At 52.4% G+C, this 19,726-nt stretch overlaps 1 protein-coding gene across 1 annotated transcript in view; it reads left to right on the plus strand.

Moving 5' to 3' along the window:
• The first annotated feature begins 368 nt into the window (after window positions 1-368).
• Window positions 369-19,726, plus strand: part of ramp2 (receptor (G protein-coupled) activity modifying protein 2) — a 36,615-nt gene continuing 17,257 nt past the window's right edge. Inside the window, exons 1-3 of the mRNA XM_078424681.1 lie at window positions 369-463; window positions 7,610-7,741; window positions 9,804-9,906. Coding sequence (XP_078280807.1) covers window positions 400-463; window positions 7,610-7,741; window positions 9,804-9,906 — 299 coding nt within the window. The 5' untranslated portion in view covers window positions 369-399. The remainder of the gene's footprint in view (window positions 464-7,609; window positions 7,742-9,803; window positions 9,907-19,726) is intronic.

Here is a 19,726-nt window from a genome sequence, read left to right on the forward strand (position 1 = left end):
GAGGCACGTGGGTGTGAATGCAGGGATCGGGATCTTTGTAGGCAGAGGAGATTAGTTTAAGTTGGCATCATGTTTGGCATGGACATTGTGGTCTGAAGGACCTGTTCCTGTGCTGTACCGTTCCATCTTCACTTGCGAGGATGTTTCTGTTTCACTGCTGGGAAACTGGGCTGATTTCAGCTCATTCCTGGGCAGGACGGCACCGAAACTTCCTGAGTCAGGGATCTCCCGAGCTGATTCTGGGTAATGGAAGGGTTAAGCCTTTGTTTGAGCGGGTTGGGTTTTCCTGCCACTGCTGCCGATGTTGGTTCTGGGAGCGCCTCGCCTGGAGTTTCCTGTTTTCCAGCAGTGGCGACACTTCCCCCTCGGTCAGCAGTTGTCGTCAGGATCAGTGGGACCATGGTGTTCGGTCAGTATCTCGCGGCCTGCCTCACCCTGACCGTGGCTTCCCTCTCCACACCAGGTGAGTTCCAGAGCAAGGCTGCCCATGGAACGGTGCATGTCCTGCACTGCCAGTGCAGGCTCCACTGCCAGGGCAGGCTCCAGTGCTAGTGCAATGCCAGTGCAGGCTCCACTGCCAGGGTAGACTCCAGTGCCAGGGCAGGCTCCAGTGCTACTGCAATGCCAGTGCAGGCTCCACTGCCAGGGCAGGCTCCACTGCCAGGGCAGGCTCCACTGCCAGTGCAGGCTCCACTGCCAGGGCAGGCTCCAGTGCTAGTGCAGCGCCAGTGCAGGCTCCACTGCCAGTGCAGGCTCCAGTGCTAGTGCAATGCCAGTGCAGGCTCCACTGCCAGGGCAGGCTCCAGTGCCAGGGCAGGCTCCAGTGCCAGGGCAGGCTCCAGTGCCAGTGCAGGCTCCACTGCCAGGGCAGGCTCCAGTGCTAGTCCAATGCCAGTGCATATTCCAGCACCAGTGCAGGGGGGTGGGAGTGGTGGTGGAGAGTTGAGGGGGGGGGGAGTGAGGCGGGGCTGGGGTGGGCTGGGGAGGAGGGGAACGACTGTCGCAGTCTGCACCAAAGTTACTAAAGCAACAAGATAGACCACTCGATCCTAAAAACCGTAGTACGTCATGACGCCATTTTAGTCGGCAGAAACTTGCAGAAACATTTCAAAAGAAAAATAACAAAAATCTGTGAGTTGATAGATGAGATATATTCTGCATTTTTATGGTATAATTACACACACTGTTCCCCCACAACACTGATTACACTGCGGAGGCAGAGTGAGTGGCGGGGTTTGCTTACTAAAAGGTGACACTTCAGTACAGGCGCTCTCGACGGAGTGGTCCACTTGCTCCTCTAGTATCTTTGGTCTGCACCAGTTCTCTGTCGTATTTCTGAGGTGGAGATTGTTCGGTGTGGTTGATGTTCTCCTGTCTAATCTGCAACGCTTTGGGCAGCTGTGCTTTTCGAGACATTTCGTGTATTAGGGTTAGGAGATGAGGGGATCTACATTTCTGAGTTAGTCATGGAGTGGTATAGCATGGAAACGGGCCATTCGGCCCAGCCGTCCCTGCATGCCATCACTCAATAGGCAATAGGTGCCGGAGGAGGCCATTTGGCCCTTTGAGCCAGCACAGCCATTCAATGTGATCATGGGTGATCATTCTCAATCAGTACCCCGCTCCTGCCTTCTCCCCATACCCCCTGACTCCGTTATCCTTAAGAGCTCTATCCAGCTCTCTCTTGAAAGCATTCAGAGAATTGGCCTCCACTGCCTTCTGAGGCAGAGAATTCCATAGATTTACAACTCTCTGACCGAAAAAGTTTTTCCTCATCTCCGTTCTAAATGGCCTACCCCTTATTCTTAAACTGTGGCCCCTGGTTCTGGATTCCCCCAACATTGGGATCATGTTTCCTGCCTCTAACGTGTCTAACTCCTTAATAATCTTATATGTTTCAATAAGATTCCCTCTCAACCTTCTAAATTCCAGTGTATACAAGCCTAGTCGCTCTAGTCTTTCAACATAGGACAGTCCCACATTCCGGGAATTAACCTAGTAAACCTACGCTGCACGCCCTCAATAGCAAGAATATCCTTCCTCAAATTTGGAGTCCAAAACTACACACAGTACTCCAGGTGCGGTCTCACTCAGGCTTTGTACAACTGCATAAGGACCTCTTTGCTCCTATACTCAACTCCTCTTGTTATGAAGGCCAACATTCCATTGGGTTTCTTCACTGCCTGCTGTATCTGCATGCTTCCTTTCAGTGACTGATGCACTAGGACACCCAGATCTCGTTGAACATCCCCTTTTCCTAACTTGACACCATTCAGATAATAATCTGCCTTCCTATTCTTACCACCAAAGTGGATAACCTCACACTTATCTACATTAAACTGCATCGGCCATGCATCCGCCCACTCACACAACCTGTCCAATTCATCTCATAGCATCTTCCTCACAGTTCACACTGCCACCCAGCTTTGTGTCATCTGCAAATTTGCTAATGTTACTTTTAATCCCTTCATCCAAGTCTTTAATGTATATTGTAAATAGCTGCGGTCCCAGCACCGAGCCTTGCGGTACCCCACTAGTCACTGCCTGCCATTCTGAAAGGGACCCATTTATCCCCACTCTTTGCTTTCTGTCTGCCAACCAATTTTCTATCCATGTCAGTACCGTACCACCCAATACAATGTGCTCTAAGTTTGCACACTAATCTCCTATGTGGGACCTTGTGGAATGCTTTCTGAAAGTCAAGGTACACTACATCTACCGGCTCTCCCCTGTCCATTTTCCTAGTTACATCCTCAAAAAATTCCAGAAGATTAGTCAAGCATGATTTCCCCTTCGTAAATCCATGCTGACTCGGAACGATCCTGTTACTACTATCCAAATGCAATTTCGTCTTTTATAATTGACTCCAGCATCTTCCCCACCACTGATGTCAGACTAACTGGTCTATAATTTCCCGTTTTCTCTCTCCCTCCTTTCTTAAAAAGTGGGATAACATTAGCTACCCTCCAATCCACAGGAACTGACCCTGAATCTATATGGGTATGGGGAGAAAGCAGGAACGGGGTACTGATTGAGAATGATCAGCCATGATCACGTTGAATGGCGGTGCTGGCTCGAAGGGCTGAATGGCCTACTCCTGCACCTATTGTCTATTGTCTATTGTCTGTAAGAACATTGGAAAATTATCACCAATGCGTCCACAATTTCTAGCGCCACCTCCTTAAGTACCCTGGGATGCAGACCATCTGGCCCTGGGGATTTATCAGCCTTCAGTCCCATCAGTCTACCCAACACCATTTCCTGCCTAATGTGAATTTCCTTCAGTTCCTCCGTCGCCCTAGGATCTCTTGCCACTAGAACATCTGGGAGATTGTTTGTATATTCCTTAGTGAAGACAGATCCAAAGTACTGGTTCAACTCGTCTGCTATTTCCTTGTTCCCCATAATAAATTCCCCCGCTTCTGTCTTCAAGGGACCCACATTTGCCGTGACTATTTTTTTCCTCTTTGCATACCTAAAGAAGCTTTTACTATCCTCCTTTATATTATTGGCTAGTTTACCCTCGTACCTCATATTTTCTCCCCGTATTGCCTGTTTGCCCCCCAGCCTCCCTACCCACTCCCCCACATCCACTCTATCCAGGCCTTTCACTATTCTGTAGGTTTTAATTCTTCTAAACTCCAGCGAGTACAGGCCCAGTATCGACAAATGCTCACATAGGTTAACCCACTCATTCCTGGGATTGCCTCTCCCTTCGTTGACCTCCACAGCCCCTCTGACCTCACTGACTACTACAACCGCACTCTCTCCTCCTGCCTCGACCAGCTTGCACCTATAAAAACCAAAACAGTTTCCTTCACCCACTCTGCTCCCTGGTTTACCCCTGAACTCCGCGTGATGAAAACTCATGCCCGTCAACTTGAAAGACTCCGCAACAAAACAGGTCTCACAATTCACTCCCAAGCCTACAAAGACCACATACAGCACTATAAAGATGCCCTCTCCCATGCCCACTCCACCTACTACTCTCAAATAATTCACTCTGGCTCCGGAAACCTCAAAACACTCTTCTCTACAATAAACAAACTCCTCAGCCCCCTGGACACCATCTCCCAATCATTCACAGTTGACAAATGCACCACTTTCCTTTCATTCTTCCAAAGCAAAATAGACAACATCTACAGTACCTTAACCACCAACGCACCTGCTCCCCCTCAAACCACCTGCCCCCCCTTATCCTGTCAGCCCCTGCCTCAGTTCTCCCCAATCTCCACCACCGACCTCTCTGACCTCTTCACAGGAATAAAAACTGCCACCTGCTCTCTGGACCCCATCCCCTCCAGCTTTGTCAAGGCCTGCCTTCCTGCTCTCTCTCCACTTATCACTGCAACAATAAACTCCTCCCTGTCCACTGGCATCGTCCCGCCATCCCTCAAAATCGCTGATGTCACCCCCATTCTGAAAAAACCTGGTCTAAACCCTGACACCCCAAACAACTTCAGACCAATCTCCAACCTACCCTTTCTGTCCAAAGTTTTGGAATGTGCTGTAGCTTCCCAACTAAAATACCACCTCTCTACCAATAACCTGTATGAAACTTTCCAATCTGGATTCCGCTCAAACCACTGTACTGAAACTGCGCTCCTCAAAATCACAAACGACATTCTCCTCTCCTCCGACGCTGGCAACCTCAACATCCTCATCCTACTTGACCTCAGCGCCGCCTTTGACACCATAAATCACTCCATTCTCCTCACCCGACTTGAAACCTCCCTTAACATCACCGGCACAGCCCTATCCTGGTTTAAATCTTACCTCTCTGACAGACACCAGTTCATCTCCATTAACAACTGTAAATCCCCCACCGCTCCCCTCCCCCAAGGTGTCCCCCAAGGCTCAGTCCTTGGCCCCCTCCTCTTCATCCTCTACCTGTTCCCCCTTGGTCAATTAATCCGCCGTCATGGTCTCAACTTCCACTGCTTCGCCGATGATATCCAGCTCCTCACCTCCACCAAGTCAATCTCCACCACCACACACTCTACACTGACAAACTGCATCACTGAAATAAAATCTTGGCTTCAATCAAATTTCCTCAAACTCAATTGCAACAAATCTGAAATCATCATCATTGGTCCAAAAATGCTCACCAAATCCACCAAAAACTTCATCCTCAACATTGATGGTCTCCCAGTATCCACCTCACCTCACATCCGGAATCTTGGAATCATCCTTGATCAAACCCTCTCCTTCGACAAACACATCAAACACATCACAAAGACAGCCTTCTTCCACCTCAAAAACATTGCCCGTCTCCGTCCATCCCTCTCCTCCACAGCTGCAGAAACCCTCATCCACGCCTTCATCACCTCCCGTCTGGACTACTGCAACAGCCTCCTCTATGGCTCACCCTCAAAAATCATCAATAAACTTCAATACATTCAAAACTCCGCTGCCCGTCTACTCACACACACCTCGATCCGTGACCATATCACCCCCGTCCTTTATAAACTCCACTGGCTCCCCATCCCCCAGAGAATCCAGTACAAAATCCTCCTCATAACCTACAAAGCCCTCCATAACCTGGCCCCATCCTACCTGACCGACCTCCTCCACAGGCACACTCCCACCTGCACCCTCCGCTCTGCCGCTGCCAATCTCCTATCCCCCCACATCCGGACTAAACTCAGATCCTGGGGGGACAGGGCTTTCTCCATCGCTGCTCCCACCCTATGGAACTCACTACCCCAAACCGTTAGAGACTCCCCCACACTCACCACATTCAAAACATCGCTGAAGTCTCACCTGTTCAGTACTGCCTTCAACCACTGAAGGTCACCTCACCTACTGTCTCCTTTCTCTGTTCATTTATTTATTTACTTATTTATCTATTTATTAATTTCCCTATGTTCTCAAAATCTCTGTAAAGCGTCTTTGAGTATATGAAAAGCGCTATATAAATAAAATGTATTATTATTATTATTATTATTCTTGTAAACCTCCTCTGGACCCTCTCCAGAGCCAGCACCTCCTCTGGACCCTCTCCAGAGCCAGCACATTCTTCCTCAGATATGGTGCCCAAAATTGCTCACAATATTCCAAATGCGGCCTGACCAGTGCCTTATAGAGCCTCAGTATTACACACACCCCTGTGCCCAGTATTACACACACCCCTGTGACCAGCACCTTGTACACCCCCAGTATTACACACACCCCTGTGCCCAGTATTACACACACCCCTGTGACCAGTATTACACCCACCCCTGTGACCAGCACCTTGTACAGCCCCAGCATTACACACACCCCTGTGACCAGCGCCTTGTACAGCCCCAGTATTACACACACCCCTGTGACCAGCGCCTTGTACAGCCCCAGTATTACACACACCCCTGTGACCAGTGCCTTGTACAGCCCCAGTATTACACACCCCCCTGTGACCAGTGCCTTGTACAGCCCCAGTATTACACACACCCCTGTGCCCAGTATTACACACACCCCTGTGACCAGTATTACACACACCCCTGTGCCCAGTATTACACACACCCCTGTGCCCAGTATTACACACACCCCTGTGCCCAGTATTACACACACCCCTGTGCCCAGTATTACACACACACCTGTGACCAGTATTACACACACCCCTGTGCCCAGTATTACACACACCCCTGTGCCCAGTATTCCCTGTGACCAGTATTACACACACCCCTGTGCCCAGTATTACACACACCCCTGTGCCCAGTATTACACACACCCCTGTGCCCAGTATTACACACACCCCTGTGCCCAGTATTACACACACACCTGTGACCAGTATTACACACACCCCTGTGCCCAGTATTACACACACCCCTGTGACCAACACCTTATACAGCCTCAGTATTACATCTCTGTTTTCGTATACAATCCCTCTTGAAATAAATAGAATTTGCCTTCTTTACTACCGATTCGACTTGCAGATGAACTCTTTGGGAATCCTGCACCAGCTCCCAATTGCCTTTGCACCTCCGATTTCAGGATTCTCTTCCCATTTAGAAAATAGTCTATGCCTTTATTCATGCTGCACCAAATGCATGACGCCACACTTTGCTGCACTATATTCCATCTGCCACTTCTCTGCCCACTCTCCCAACCTGTCCAAGTCCTTCTCAGGTCCCTGTTTTCTCTATACTACCTGCCCTTGCACCTATTTTTGTGTCATCTGCAAACTTGGCCACAAAGCCTTCAATCCCCTCGTCCAAATCATTAATATACAACATGAAGAGTAGCGGCCCCATCACCGAGCCCTGTGGATCTCCGCCAGTCACTGGCAGCCAACCAGAAAAAGCCCCCTTTATGGCCACTCTTTGTCTTCTGCAATCCCACCAGCCTGCTGTCCATGCCGGTATCTGCCCTTTGATACTGTGGGCTCTCATCTTCCTTAACAGCCTCACGTGTGGCACCTTATCAAAGGCTTTATGAAACTCTAAGTAAACAACATTTACTGGCTCTCCTTTGTTCTGTTATTTACTTCTCCAACAAATTCCAGCAAATTTGTCAAGTAAGACGTCCCCTTCACAAAGCCATGCTGACGTTGGCCTATTTTATCCACAACCTCTTCCTTGATAATGGGCTCTGCCTTCTACATTCATTCTATTGCTGTTTGTTGTTCCAGATTCGTTGCTGGGCACGGGTCCAGCCCTCACCACCACAGCCTTCACTGAGCCCAACGGCAGCAATGCTGCAGTGTTGCAGCTCAACCCAACCATGCAACTAGACCCGCTGAGTGAGGAACATGACATTGCGGGTGAGTTTGGAGCGGTTTGTTCCAAGAGCCCTGTCCCAGCAGTGGCTTTGATTGTAATCATGTCTTGGCTGTAAATGGCTTGATTGTTACCATGTCTTTCTGCTGACTGGTTGACATGCAACAACAACTTTTTAATGTACCTCAGTACACGTGACAGTAAACTAAACCAAACTAAACTCCATTCTCCTGCCTTCTCCCCATAACCCCGGACACCCGTACTGATCAATAATCTATCAATCCCTGCCGTAAAAATATCCATTGACTTGGCCTCCACAAGAAATTACTCCTCATCTCTTTCCTAAAGGAACGTCCTTTGATTCTGAGACTGTGACCTCTAGTGTTAGAATCTCCTACAAGTGGAAACAGCCTCTCCACATCTACTCTATCCAGGCCTTTCACTATTGGTCCCCCCTCATCCGTTTAAACTCCAATGAGTACAGGCCCAGTACCATCAAATGCTCATCATATGTTAACCCACTCATTCCTGGGATCATTCTCGTAAACCTCCTCTGGACCCTCTTCACATCCTTCCTCAGATACGGGCCCAAAACTGCTCACAGTATGGGACATTATGTTACACTTGCACAAGACATTGGTTAGGCTGCATTTGGAATATTGTTTGCAGTTTCGGTGATCCTGCTACAGGAAGGTTTTTAAGCTGGAAAGAGTGAAGAGAATATTTCCGAGGATGTTGCCAGGACTGGAGGGCCTGAGCAAAAGGGAGAGGTTGGGCAGGGTGAAACTATTCCTTGGTGTGCAGGAGGCTGAGGGCTGATGTTATAGAGATGTCAAATATCATGAGGGGAATAGATAACAGTCTTTCACACAGAGAAGGGCCAGAGACTTAGGTTTAAGGTGAGAGGGGAAAGATTTGATTGAAACCTGAGGGGCAACTTTTCACACAGAGGGTGCTGGGTATATGGACTGAACTGCCAGAGGTACAACAACAAGATTTAAAATATACGTGTTCTGATACATGGATAGGAAAGGTTCAGATGGACATGAGCAAAACTGGTGAGACTAATGGAGATGGAGCATCTTGGTCAGCACGGGCAAGTTGGGCTGAATGGCCTGTTTCCGTCTGTGTGACTTTATGACTCATGTAGGATTAGCACAGGGAGATGAGCACACTCCACAGACAGCTCTGGAGGTCAGATTCAAAACGGCCTACAGACAGTCCACAGATTAAAATAGGGTTTTAGTCCTGAGAACTATTTATAATATTGTGTTCCGTTTTGATCATCCATTTTTAGCTGGTTGTGAATGTAAATTGGTTTGGGAAACGTAAAAAATGTCCCTAGTGTGTGTAGGATAGTGTCAATATGCGGGGATTGCGGGTTGGCATGTACCCGGTGGGCCGAAGGGCCTGTTTCCATGCTATATCTCTAAACTAAACTAAATAAGATGACAAGGATGTTGGCAAGACTGGAGGGCCTAAGCTATGGGGAGGGCAGGAAGATAAGGAGTGGTCTCATGGAGGTGGGTACGATCGTGAGAGGAATAGCAATGGTGAATGTAACCAGGGTTGGGGAATAAAGCACCAGAGGACACAGGTTTACGGGACAAGTTGTCGGAAATATTCCAACCTGTTGACGTGAGGAATGAACGAAGAGTGTGTGTAGGGGAGGACGGAGGATCACAGTACAGCTGTGAGGAGAGAACGGACAGGCCCAGGGAGAGCAGATGCCAGCCGGCCTCTTTGACAGTGAGTGAGTTTGCTCAGCAAGACTAGGCCCTCAACTCTTGCGACTTGAGCTGGGGTGGGGGAGAGAAGATTCCTGCAGCCTGGCAGTGGCTGGCAAACCCATTCCCCCCCCCCCCCCCCCCCCCCCCCCCCCGTCTCCCCCACCCTCCAATGCATGTATGTCGTGCCCCACCCCCAGCATTGTTCCTTCTCCCCTCTCTGCTGTGCTCCCTGCCCCCACTGACTGTAACCCTCCCCCCGGCCCTGCATCAGGTGATAACCCAGGTGGTCAGTAGAACTGTCCTCTATATGATACTCCAGTGTGATACCTCCCACAGACTCTGTGCAACGACCTCTCAAGTCACTTCATTTCCTCAGGAGAAATCTTGATCTTTCTCGAACTCGCCTGTGGACAACATTTCAACGCAATGATGAGTGGCATTGGCAGTGACCAGTGGTGCAACTGGACAGCAGTGGCCAGGTACGTGGTGTGGGGGTCAGTGTGTGTGTGTGTGTGGGTCAGTGTGTGTGTGTGTGGGTCAGTGTGTGTGTGGGTCAGTGGGTGCGGGTCAGTGTGTGTGTGTGGGTCAGTGTGTGTGTGGGTCAGTGTGTGTGTAGGTCAGTGTGTGTGTGGGTCAGTGTGTGTGTGGGTCAGTGTGTGAGTGTCTGCGTGTGTGTGGGTCAGTGTGTGTGGGTCCGTGTGTGTGGGTCAGTGTGTGTGTGTGGGTCAGTGTGTGTGTGGGTCAGTGTGTGTGTGGGTCAGTGTGTGAGGGTCTGCGTGTGTGTGGGTCAGTGTGTGTGGGTCCGTGTGTGTGGGTCAGTGTGTGTGTGTGGGTCAGTGTGTGTGTGTGTGGATCAGTGTGTGTGTGTGTGGGTCAGTGTGTGTGTGTGTGGGTCAGTGTGTGTGTGGGTCAGTGTGTGTGTGGGTCAGTGTGTGTGTGGGTCAGTGTGTGAGGGTCAGTGTGTGTGTGGGTCAGTGTGTGTGGGTGTGGGTCAGTGTGTGTGTGTGTGTGTGTGTGGGGCAGTGTGTGTGGGTCAGTGTGTGTGGGGCAGTGTGTGTGTGTGTGTGTGGGTCAGTGTGTGTGTGTATGGGTCAGTGTGTGTGTGGGTCAGTGTGTGTGTGGGTCAGTGTGTGTGTGTGGGGGTCAGTGTGTGTGTGTGGGTCAGTGTGTGTGTGTGAGTCAGTGTGTGTGTGGGTGGGTCAGTGTGTGTGTGTGTGTGTGTGTGTGTGTGTGTGGGTCAGTGTGTGTGTGTGTGTGTGTGTGTGGGTCAGTGTGTGTGTGGGTCAGTGTGTGTGTGGTTGAGTGTGTGTGGGTCAGTGTGTGTGTTGGTCAGTGTGTGTGTGGGTCAGTGTGTGTGTGTGTGTGGGTCAGTGTGTGTGTGTGTGTGGGTCAGTGTGTGTGTGGTTGAGTGTGTGTGGGTCAGTGTGTGTGTGTGTGAGGGTCAGTGTGTGTGTTAGTCAGTGTGTGTGTGTGTGTGTGTGGGTCAGTGTGTGTGTGTGGGTCAGTGCGTGTGTGTCAGTGTGTGTGTGTGTGTGTGGGTCAGTGTGTGTGTGTGTGGGTCAGTGTGAGTGTGTGTGGGTCAGTGTGTGTGTGGGTCAGTGTGTGTGTGTGTGTGTGTGGGTCAGTGTGTGTGTGGGTCAGTGTGTGTGTGGGTCAGTGTGTGTGGGTCAGTGTGTGTGTGGGTCAGTGTGTGTGTGTGTGTGGGTCAGTGTGTGTGTGTGTGGGTGGGCCAGTGTGTGTGTGTGTGTGTGTGTGGGTCAGTGTGTGTGTGGGTCAGTGTGTGTGTGTGTGTGTGTGTGTGTGTGTGGGTCAGTGTGTGTGTGGGTCAGTGTGTGTGTGGGTCAGTGTGTGTGTGGGTCAGTGTGTGTGTGGGTCAGTGTGTGTGTGTGTGGGTCAGTGTGTGTGTGGGTCAGTGAGTGAGGGTCAGTGTGTGTGTGTGTGTGTGTGGGTCAGTGTGTGTGTGGGTCAGTGTGTGTGTGGGTCAGTGTGTGAGTGTCTGCGTGTGTGTGGGTCAGTGTGTGTGGGTCCGTGTGTGTGGGTCAGTGTGTGTGTGTGGGTCAGTGTGTGTGTGGGTCAGTGTGTGTGTGGGTCAGTGTGTGTGGGTCCGTGTGTGTGGGTCAGTGTGTGTGTGTGGATCAGTGTGTGTGTGTGTGTGGGTCAGTGTGTGTGTGTGTGGGTCAGTGTGTGTGTGGGTCAGTGTGTGTGTGGGTCAGTGTGTGTGTGGGTCAGTGTGTGAGGGTCAGTGTGTGTGTGGGTCAGTGTGTGTGGGTGTGGGTCAGTGTGTGTGTGTGGGGCAGTGTGTGTGGGTCAGTGTGTGTGTGGGGCAGTGTGTGTGTGTGGGTCAGTGTGTGTGTGTATGGGTCAGTGTGTGTGTGGGTCAGTGTATGTGGGTCAGTGTGTGTGTGGGTCAGTGTGTGTGTGTGGGGGTCAGTGTGTGTGTGTGTGTGGGTCAGTGTGTGTGTGTGGGTCAGTGTGTGTGTGGGTGGGTCAGTGTGTGTGTGTGTGTGTGGGTCAGTGTGTGTGTGTGTGTGTGTGTGGGTCAGTGTGTGTGTGGGTCAGTGTGTGTGTGGTTGAGTGTGTGTGGGTCAGTGTGTGTGTTGGTCAGTGTGTGTGTGGGTCAGTGTGTGTGTGTGTGGGTCAGTGTGTGTGTGTGTGTGGGTCAGTGTGTGTGTGGTTGAGTGTGTGTGGGTCAGTGTGTGTGTGTGTGAGGGTCAGTGTGTGTGTTAGTCAGTGTGTGTGTGTGTGGGTCAGTGTGTGTGTGTGGGTCAGTGCGTGTGTGTCAGTGTGTGTGTGTGTGTGTGGGTCAGTGTGTGTGTGTGTGGGTCAGTGTGAGTGTGTGTGGGTCAGTGTGTGTGTGGGTCAGTGTGTGTGTGTGTGTGTGTGTGTGTGTGGGTCAGTGTGTGTGTGGGTCAGTGTGTGTGTGGGTCAGTGTGTGTGGGTCAGTGTGTGTGGGTCAGTGTGTGTGTGTGTGTGGGTCAGTGTGTGTGTGTGTGGGTGGGCCAGTGTGTGTGTGTGTGTGTCAGTGTGTGTGTGGGTCAGTGTGTGTGTGTGTGTGTATGTGGGTCAGTGTGTGTGTGGGTCAGTGTGTGTGTGGGTCAGTGTGTGTGTGGGTCAGTGTGTGTGTGGGTCAGTGTGTGTGTGTGTGGGTCAGTGTGTGTGTGGGTCAGTGAGTGCGGGTCAGTGTGTGTGTGTGTGTGTGTGGGTCAGTGTGTGTGTGGGTCAGTGTGTGTGTAGGTCAGTGTGTGTGTGGGTCAGTGTGTGTGTGGGTCAGTGTGTGAGTGTCTGCGTGTGTGTGGGTCAGTGTGTGTGGGTCCGTGTGTGTGGGTCAGTGTGTGTGTGTGGGTCATTGTGTGTGTGGGTCAGTGTGTGTGTGGGTCAGTGTGTGAGGGTCCGCGTGTGTGTGGGTCAGTGTGTGTGGGTCCGTGTGTGTGGGTCAGTGTGTGTGTGTGGATCAGTGTGTGTGTGTGTGGGTCAGTGTGTGTGTGTGTGGGTCAGTGTGTGTGTGGGTCAGTGTGTGTGTGGGTCAGTGTGTGTGTGGGTCAGTGTGTGAGGGTCAGTGTGTGTGTGGGTCAGTGTGTGTGGGTGTGGGTCAGTGTGTGTGTGTGGGGCAGTGTGTGTGGGTCAGTGTGTGTGTGGGGCAGTGTGTGTGTGTGTGGGTCAGTGTGTGTGTGTATGGGTCAGTGTGTGTGTGGGTCAGTGTGTGTGGGTCCGTGTGTGTGGGTCAGTGTGTGTGTGGGTCAGTGTGTGTGTGGGTCAGTGTGTGTGTGTGTGTGGGTCAGTGTGTGTGTGTGTGTGTGTGTGTGGGTCAGTGTGTGTGTGTGTGTGTGTGTGGGTCAGTGTGTGTGTGGGTCAGTGTGTGTGTGGTTGAGTGTGTGTGGGTCAGTGTGTGTGTTGGTCAGTGTGTGTGTGGGTCAGTGTGTGTGTGTGTGGGTCAGTGTGTGTGTGTGTGTGGGTCAGTGTGTGTGTGGTTGAGTGTGTGTGGGTCAGTGTGTGTGTGTGTGAGGGTCAGTGTGTGTGTTAGTCAGTGTGTGTGTGTGTGTGTGGGTCAGTGTGTGTGTGTGTGGGTCAGTGTGAGTGTGTGTGGGTCAGTGTGTGTGTGGGTCAGTGTGTGTGTGTGTGTGTGTGTGTGTGTGGGTCAGTGTGTGTGTGGGTCAGTGTGTGTGTGGGTCAGTGTGTGTGGGTCAGTGTGTGTGGGTCAGTGTGTGTGTGTGTGTGGGTCAGTGTGTGTGTGTGTGGGTGGGCCAGTGTGTGTGTGTGTGTGTCAGTGTGCGTGTGGGTCAGTGTGTGTGTGTGTGTGTATGTGGGTCAGTGTGTGTGTGGGTCAGTGTGTGTGTGGGTCAGTGTGTGTGTGGGTCAGTGTGTGTGTGGGTCAGTGTGTGTGTGTGTGGGTCAGTGTGTGTGTGGGTCAGTGAGTGCGGGTCAGTGTGTGTGTGTGTGTGGGTCAGTGTGTGTGTGGGTCAGTGTGTGTGTAGGTCAGTGTGTGTGTGGGTCAGTGTGTGTGTGGGTCAGTGTGTGAGTGTCTGCGTGTGTGTGGGTCAGTGTGTGTGGGTCCGTGTGTGTGGGTCAGTGTGTGTGTGTGGGTCAGTGTGTGTGTGGGTCAGTGTGTGTGTGGGTCAGTGTGTGAGGGTCCGCGTGTGTGTGGGTCAGTGTGTGTGGGTCCGTGTGTGTGGGTCAGTGTGTGTGTGTGGATCAGTGTGTGTGTGTGTGGGTCAGTGTGTGTGTGTGTGGGTCAGTGTGTGTGTGGGTCAGTGTGTGTGTGGGTCAGTGTGTGTGTGGGTCAGTGTGTGAGGGTCAGTGTGTGTGTGGGTCAGTGTGTGTGGGTGTGGGTCAGTGTGTGTGTGTGGGGCAGTGTGTGTGGGTCAGTGTGTGTGTGGGGCAGTGTGTGTGTGTGTGGGTCAGTGTGTGTGTATGGGTCAGTGTGTGTGTGGGTCAGTGTGTGTGGGTCCGTGTGTGTGGGTCAGTGTGTGTGTGGGTCAGTGTGTGTGTGGGTCAGTGTGTGTGTGTGTGTGTGGGTCAGTGTGTGTGTGTGTGTGTGTGTGTGTGTGTGGGTCAGTGTGTGTGTGTGTGTGTGGGTCAGTGTGTGTGTGTGGGTCAGTGTGTGTGTGTGTGTGTGTGTGTGTGTGTGTGTGTGTGTGTGTGTGTGTGTGTGTGTGTGTGTGTGTGTGTGTGTGTGTGTGGGTCAGTGTGTGTGGGTCAGTGTGTGTGTGTGGGTCAGTGTGTGTGTGTGGGTCAGTGTGTGTGTGTGGGTCAGTGTGTGTGTGTGTGTGTGTGTGGGTCAGTGTGTGTGGGTCAGTGTGTGTCGGTCAGTGTGTGTGTGTGGGTCAGTGTGTGTGGGTCAGTGTGTGTGTGTGTGGGTCAGTGTGTGTGTGTGTGTGTGTGTGTGGGTCAGTGTGTGTGTGGGTCAGTGTGTGTGTGTGTGTGTGGGTCAGTGTGTGTGTGGGTCAGTGTGTGTGTGTGTGTGTGGGTCAGTGTGTGTGTGGGTCAGTGTGTGTGTGGGTCAGTGTGTGTGTGGGTCAGTGTGTGTGTGTGTGTGTGTGGGTCAGTGTGTGTGTGGGTCAGTGTGTGTGTGTGTGTGGGTCAGTGTGTGTGTGTGTGTGTGGGTCAGTGTGTGTGTGTGTGTGTGTGGGTCAGTGTGTGTGTGTGTGTGTGTGTGTGTGGGTCAGTGTGTGTGTGTGTGGGTCAGTGTGTGTGTGTGTGTGTGTGTGTGGGTCAGTGTGTGTGTGTGGGTCAGTGTGTGTGTGGGTCAGTGTGTGTGTGTGTGTGTGGGACAGTGTGTGTGTGTGTGGGTCAGTGTGTGTGGGTCAGTGTGTGTGTGGGTCAGTGTGTGTGTGGGTCAGTGTGTGTGTGGGTCAGTGTGTGTGTGGGTCAGTGTGTGTGTGTGTGTGTGGGTCAGTGTGTGTGTGTGTGGGTCAGTGTGTGTGTGTGTGTGGGTCAGTGTGTGTGTGGGTCAGTGTGTGTGTGGGTCAGTGTGTGTGTGGGTCAGTGTGTGTGTGTGTGGGTCAGTGTGTGTGTGGGTCAGTGTGTGTGTGTGTGTGTGGGTCAGTGTGTGTGTGTGTGGTTCAGTGTGTGTGTGGGTCAGTGTGTGTGTGGGTCAGTGTGTGTGTGGGTCAGTGTGTGTGTGTGTGTGTGGGTCAGTGTGTGTGTGGGTGGGTCAGTGTGTGTGTGGGTCAGTGTGTGTGTGGGTCAGTGTGTGTGTGTGTGTGGGTCAGTGTGTGTGTGTGTGTGTGTGTGGGTCAGTGTGTGTGTGGGTCAGTGTGTGTGTGTGTGGGTCAGTGTGTGTGTGTGTGTGTGGGTCAGTGTGTGTGTGTGTGGGTCAGTGTGTGTGTGGGTCAGTGTGTGTGTGTGTGTGGGTCAGTTTGTGTGTGGGTCAGTGTGTGTGTGTGTGTGGGTCAGTGTGTGTGTGTGGGTCAGTGTGTGTGTGTGTGTGTGTGTGTGTGTGGGTCAGTGTGTGTGTGGGTCAGTGTGTGTGTGGGTCAGTGTGTGTGTGTGTGTGTGTGTGGGTGTGTGTGTGTGGGTCAGTGTGTGTGGGTCAGTGTGTGTGTGGGTCAGTGTGTGTGTGTGTGTGTGTGTGTGGGTCAGTGTGTGTGGGTCAGTGTGTGTGTGGGTCAGTGTGTGTGTGGGTGGGTCAGTGTGTGTGTGGGTCAGTGTGTGTGTGGGTCAGTGTGTGTGTGTGTGTGTGGGTCTGTGTGTGTGTGTGTGGGTCAGTGTGTGTGTGGGTCAGTGTGTGTGTGGGTCAGTGTGTGTGTGTGTGTGTGTGGGTCAGTGTGTGTGTGTGTGGGTCAGTGTGTGTGTGGGTCAGTGTGTGTGTGTGTGTGGGTCAGTGTGTGTGTGGGTCAGTGTATGTGTGTGTGTGTGTGGGTCGGTGTGTGTGTGGGTCAGTGTGTGTGTGTGTGTGTGTGTGTGTGTGTGGGTCAGTGTGTGTGTGGGTCAGTGTGTGTGTGTGTGTGTGTGTGGGTGTGTGTGGGTCAGTGTGTGTGTGTGTGTGTGTGTGGGTCAGTGTGTGTGTGTGTGTGTGTGTGTGGGTCAGTGTGTGTGGGTGGGTGTGTGTGTGTGTGGGTCAGTGTGTGTGTGGGTCAGTGTGTGTGGGTCAGTGTGTGTGTGGGTCAGTGTGTGTGTGTGTGTGTGTGGGTCAGTGTGTGTGTGTGTGTGTGTGGGTCAGTGTGTGTGTGTGTGTGTGTGTGAGTGGGTCAGTGTGTGTGGGTGTGTGTGTGTGGGTCAGTGTGTGTGGGTGTGTGTGTGTGTGGGTCAGTGTGTGTGTGTGTGTGTGTGTGTGGGTCAGTGTGTGTGGGTGGGTGTGTGTGTGTGTGGGTCAGTGTGTGTGGGTGTGTGTGTGTGTGGGTCAGTGTGTGTGTGGGTCAGTGTGTGTGGGTGTGTGTGTGTGTGGGTCAGTGTGTGTGTGTGTGTGTGTGTGTGGGTCAGTGTGTGTGTGGGTCAGTGTGTGTGTGTGTGTGTGGGTCAGTGTGTGTGTGGGTCAGTGTGTGTGTGTGTGTGTGGGTCAGTGTGTGTGTGGGTCAGTGTGTATGTGTGTGGGTCAGTGTGTGTGTGGGTCAGTGTGTGTGTGGGTCAGTGTGTGTGTGGGTCAGTGTGTGTGTGGGTCAGTGTGTGTGTGTGTGTGTGTGTGGGTCAGTGTGTGTGTGTGGGTGGGTCAGTGTGTGTGTGGGTCAGTGTGTGTGTGGGTCAGTGTGTGTGTGTGTGTCTGGGTCAGTGTGTGTGTGTGTGTGTGGGTCAGTGTGTGTGTGGGTCAGTGTGTGTGTGTGTGGGTCAGTGTGTGTGTGTGTGTGGGTCAGTGTGTGTGTGGGTCAGTGTGTGTGTGGGTCAGTGTGTGTGTGGGTCAGTGTGTGTGTGGGTCAGTGTGTGTGTGTGTGGGTCAGTGTGTGTGTGGGTCAGTGAGTGAGGGTCAGTGTGTGTGTGTGTGTGGGTCAGTGTGTGTGTGGGTCAGTGTGTGTGTGGGTCAGTGTGTGAGTGTCTGCGTGTGTGTGGGTCAGTGTGTGTGGGTCCGTGTGTGTGGGTCAGTGTGTGTGTGTGGGTCAGTGTGTGTGTGGGTCAGTGTGTGTGTGGGTCAGTGTGTGTGGGTCCGTGTGTGTGGGTCAGTGTGTGTGTGTGGATCAGTGTGTGTGTGTGTGTGGGTCAGTGTGTGTGTGTGTGGGTCAGTGTGTGTGTGGGTCAGTGTGTGTGTGGGTCAGTGTGTGTGTGGGTCAGTGTGTGAGGGTCAGTGTGTGTGTGGGTCAGTGTGTGTGGGTGTGGGTCAGTGTGTGTGTGTGGGGCAGTGTGTGTGGGTCAGTGTGTGTGTGGGGCAGTGTGTGTGTGTTGGTCAGTGTGTGTGTGTATGGGTCAGTGTGTGTGTGGGTCAGTGTATGTGGGTCAGTGTGTGTGTGGGTCAGTGTGTGTGTGTGGGGGTCAGTGTGTGTGTGTGTGTGGGTCAGTGTGTGTGTGTGGGTCAGTGTGTGTGTGGGTGGGTCAGTGTGTGTGTGTGTGTGTGTGTGTGTGTGGGTCAGTGTGTGTGTGTGTGTGTGTGTGGGTCAGTGTGTGTGTGGGTCAGTGTGTGTGTGGTTGAGTGTGTGTGGGTCAGTGTGTGTGTTGGTCAGTGTGTGTGTGGGTCAGTGTGTGTGTGTGTGGGTCAGTGTGTGTGTGTGTGTGGGTCAGTGTGTGTGTGGTTGAGTGTGTGTGGGTCAGTGTGTGTGTGTGTGAGGGTCAGTGTGTGTGTTAGTCAGTGTGTGTGTGTGTGGGTCAGTGTGTGTGTGTGGGTCAGTGCGTGTGTGTCAGTGTGTGTGTGTGTGTGTGTGTGGGTCAGTGTGTGTGTGTGTGGGTCAGTGTGAGTGTGTGTGGGTCAGTGTGTGTGTGGGTCAGTGTGTGTGTGTGTGTGTGTGTGTGTGTGGGTCAGTGTGTGTGTGGGTCAGTGTGTGTGTGGGTCAGTGTGTGTGGGTCAGTGTGTGTGGGTCAGTGTGTGTGTGTGTGTGGGTCAGTGTGTGTGTGTGTGGGTGGGCCAGTGTGTGTGTGTGTGTGTGTGTGTGTCAGTGTGTGTGTGGGTCAGTGTGTGTGTGTGTGTGTATGTGGGTCAGTGTGTGTGTGGGTCAGTGTGTGTGTGGGTCAGTGTGTGTGTGGGTCAGTGTGTGTGTGGGTCAGTGTGTGTGTGTGTGGGTCAGTGTGTGTGTGGGTCAGTGAGTGCGGGTCAGTGTGTGTGTGTGTGTGGGTCAGTGTGTGTGTGGGTCAGTGTGTGTGTAGGTCAGTGTGTGTGTGGGTCAGTGTGTGTGTGGGTCAGTGTGTGAGTGTCTGCGTGTGTGTGGGTCAGTGTGTGTGGGTCCGTGTGTGTGGGTCAGTGTGTGTGTGTGGGTCAGTGTGTGTGTGGGTCAGTGTGTGTGTGGGTCAGTGTGTGAGGGTCCGCGTGTGTGTGGGTCAGTGTGTGTGGGTCCGTGTGTGTGGGTCAGTGTGTGTGTGTGGATCAGTGTGTGTGTGTGTGGGTCAGTGTGTGTGTGTGTGGGTCAGTGTGTGTGTGGGTCAGTGTGTGTGTGGGTCAGTGTGTGTGTGGGTCAGTGTGTGAGGGTCAGTGTGTGTGTGGGTCAGTGTGTGTGGGTGTGGGTCAGTGTGTGTGTGTGGGGCAGTGTGTGTGGGTCAGTGTGTGTGTGGGGCAGTGTGTGTGTGTGTGGGTCAGTGTGTGTGTGTATGGGTCAGTGTGTGTGTGGGTCAGTGTGTGTGGGTCCGTGTGTGTGGGTCAGTGTGTGTGTGGGTCAGTGTGTGTGTGGGTCAGTGTGTGTGTGTGTGTGGGTCAGTGTGTGTGTGTGTGTGTGTGTGTGTGGGTCAGTGTGTGTGTGTGTGTGTGGGTCAGTGTGTGTGTGTGGGTCAGTGTGTGTGTGTGTGTGTGTGTGTGTGTGTGTGTGTGTGTGTGTGTGTGTGTGTGGGTCAGTGTGTGTGGGTCAGTGTGTGTGTGTGTGTCAGTGTGTGTGTGTGGGTCAGTGTGTGTGTGTGGGTCAGTGTGTGTGTGTGTGTGTGTGTGGGTCAGTGTGTGTGGGTCAGTGTGTGTCGGTCAGTGTGTGTGTGTGGGTCAGTGTGTGTGGGTCAGTGTGTGTGTGTGTGGGTCAGTGTGTGTGTGTGTGTGTGTGTGGGTCAGTGTGTGTGTGGGTCAGTGTGTGTGTGTGTGTGTGGGTCAGTGTGTGTGTGGGTCAGTGTGTGTGTGTGTGTGTGGGTCAGTGTGTGTGTGGGTCAGTGTGTGTGTGGGTCAGTGTGTGTGTGGGTCAGTGTGTGTGTGTGTGTGTGTGGGTCAGTGTGTGTGTGGGTCAGTGTGTGTGTGTGTGGGTCAGTGTG

The sequence above is a fragment of the Rhinoraja longicauda genome, chromosome 29 (genome assembly GCF_053455715.1).
Source record: "Rhinoraja longicauda isolate Sanriku21f chromosome 29, sRhiLon1.1, whole genome shotgun sequence".
Taxonomy (NCBI): domain Eukaryota; kingdom Metazoa; phylum Chordata; class Chondrichthyes; order Rajiformes; family Arhynchobatidae; genus Rhinoraja; species Rhinoraja longicauda.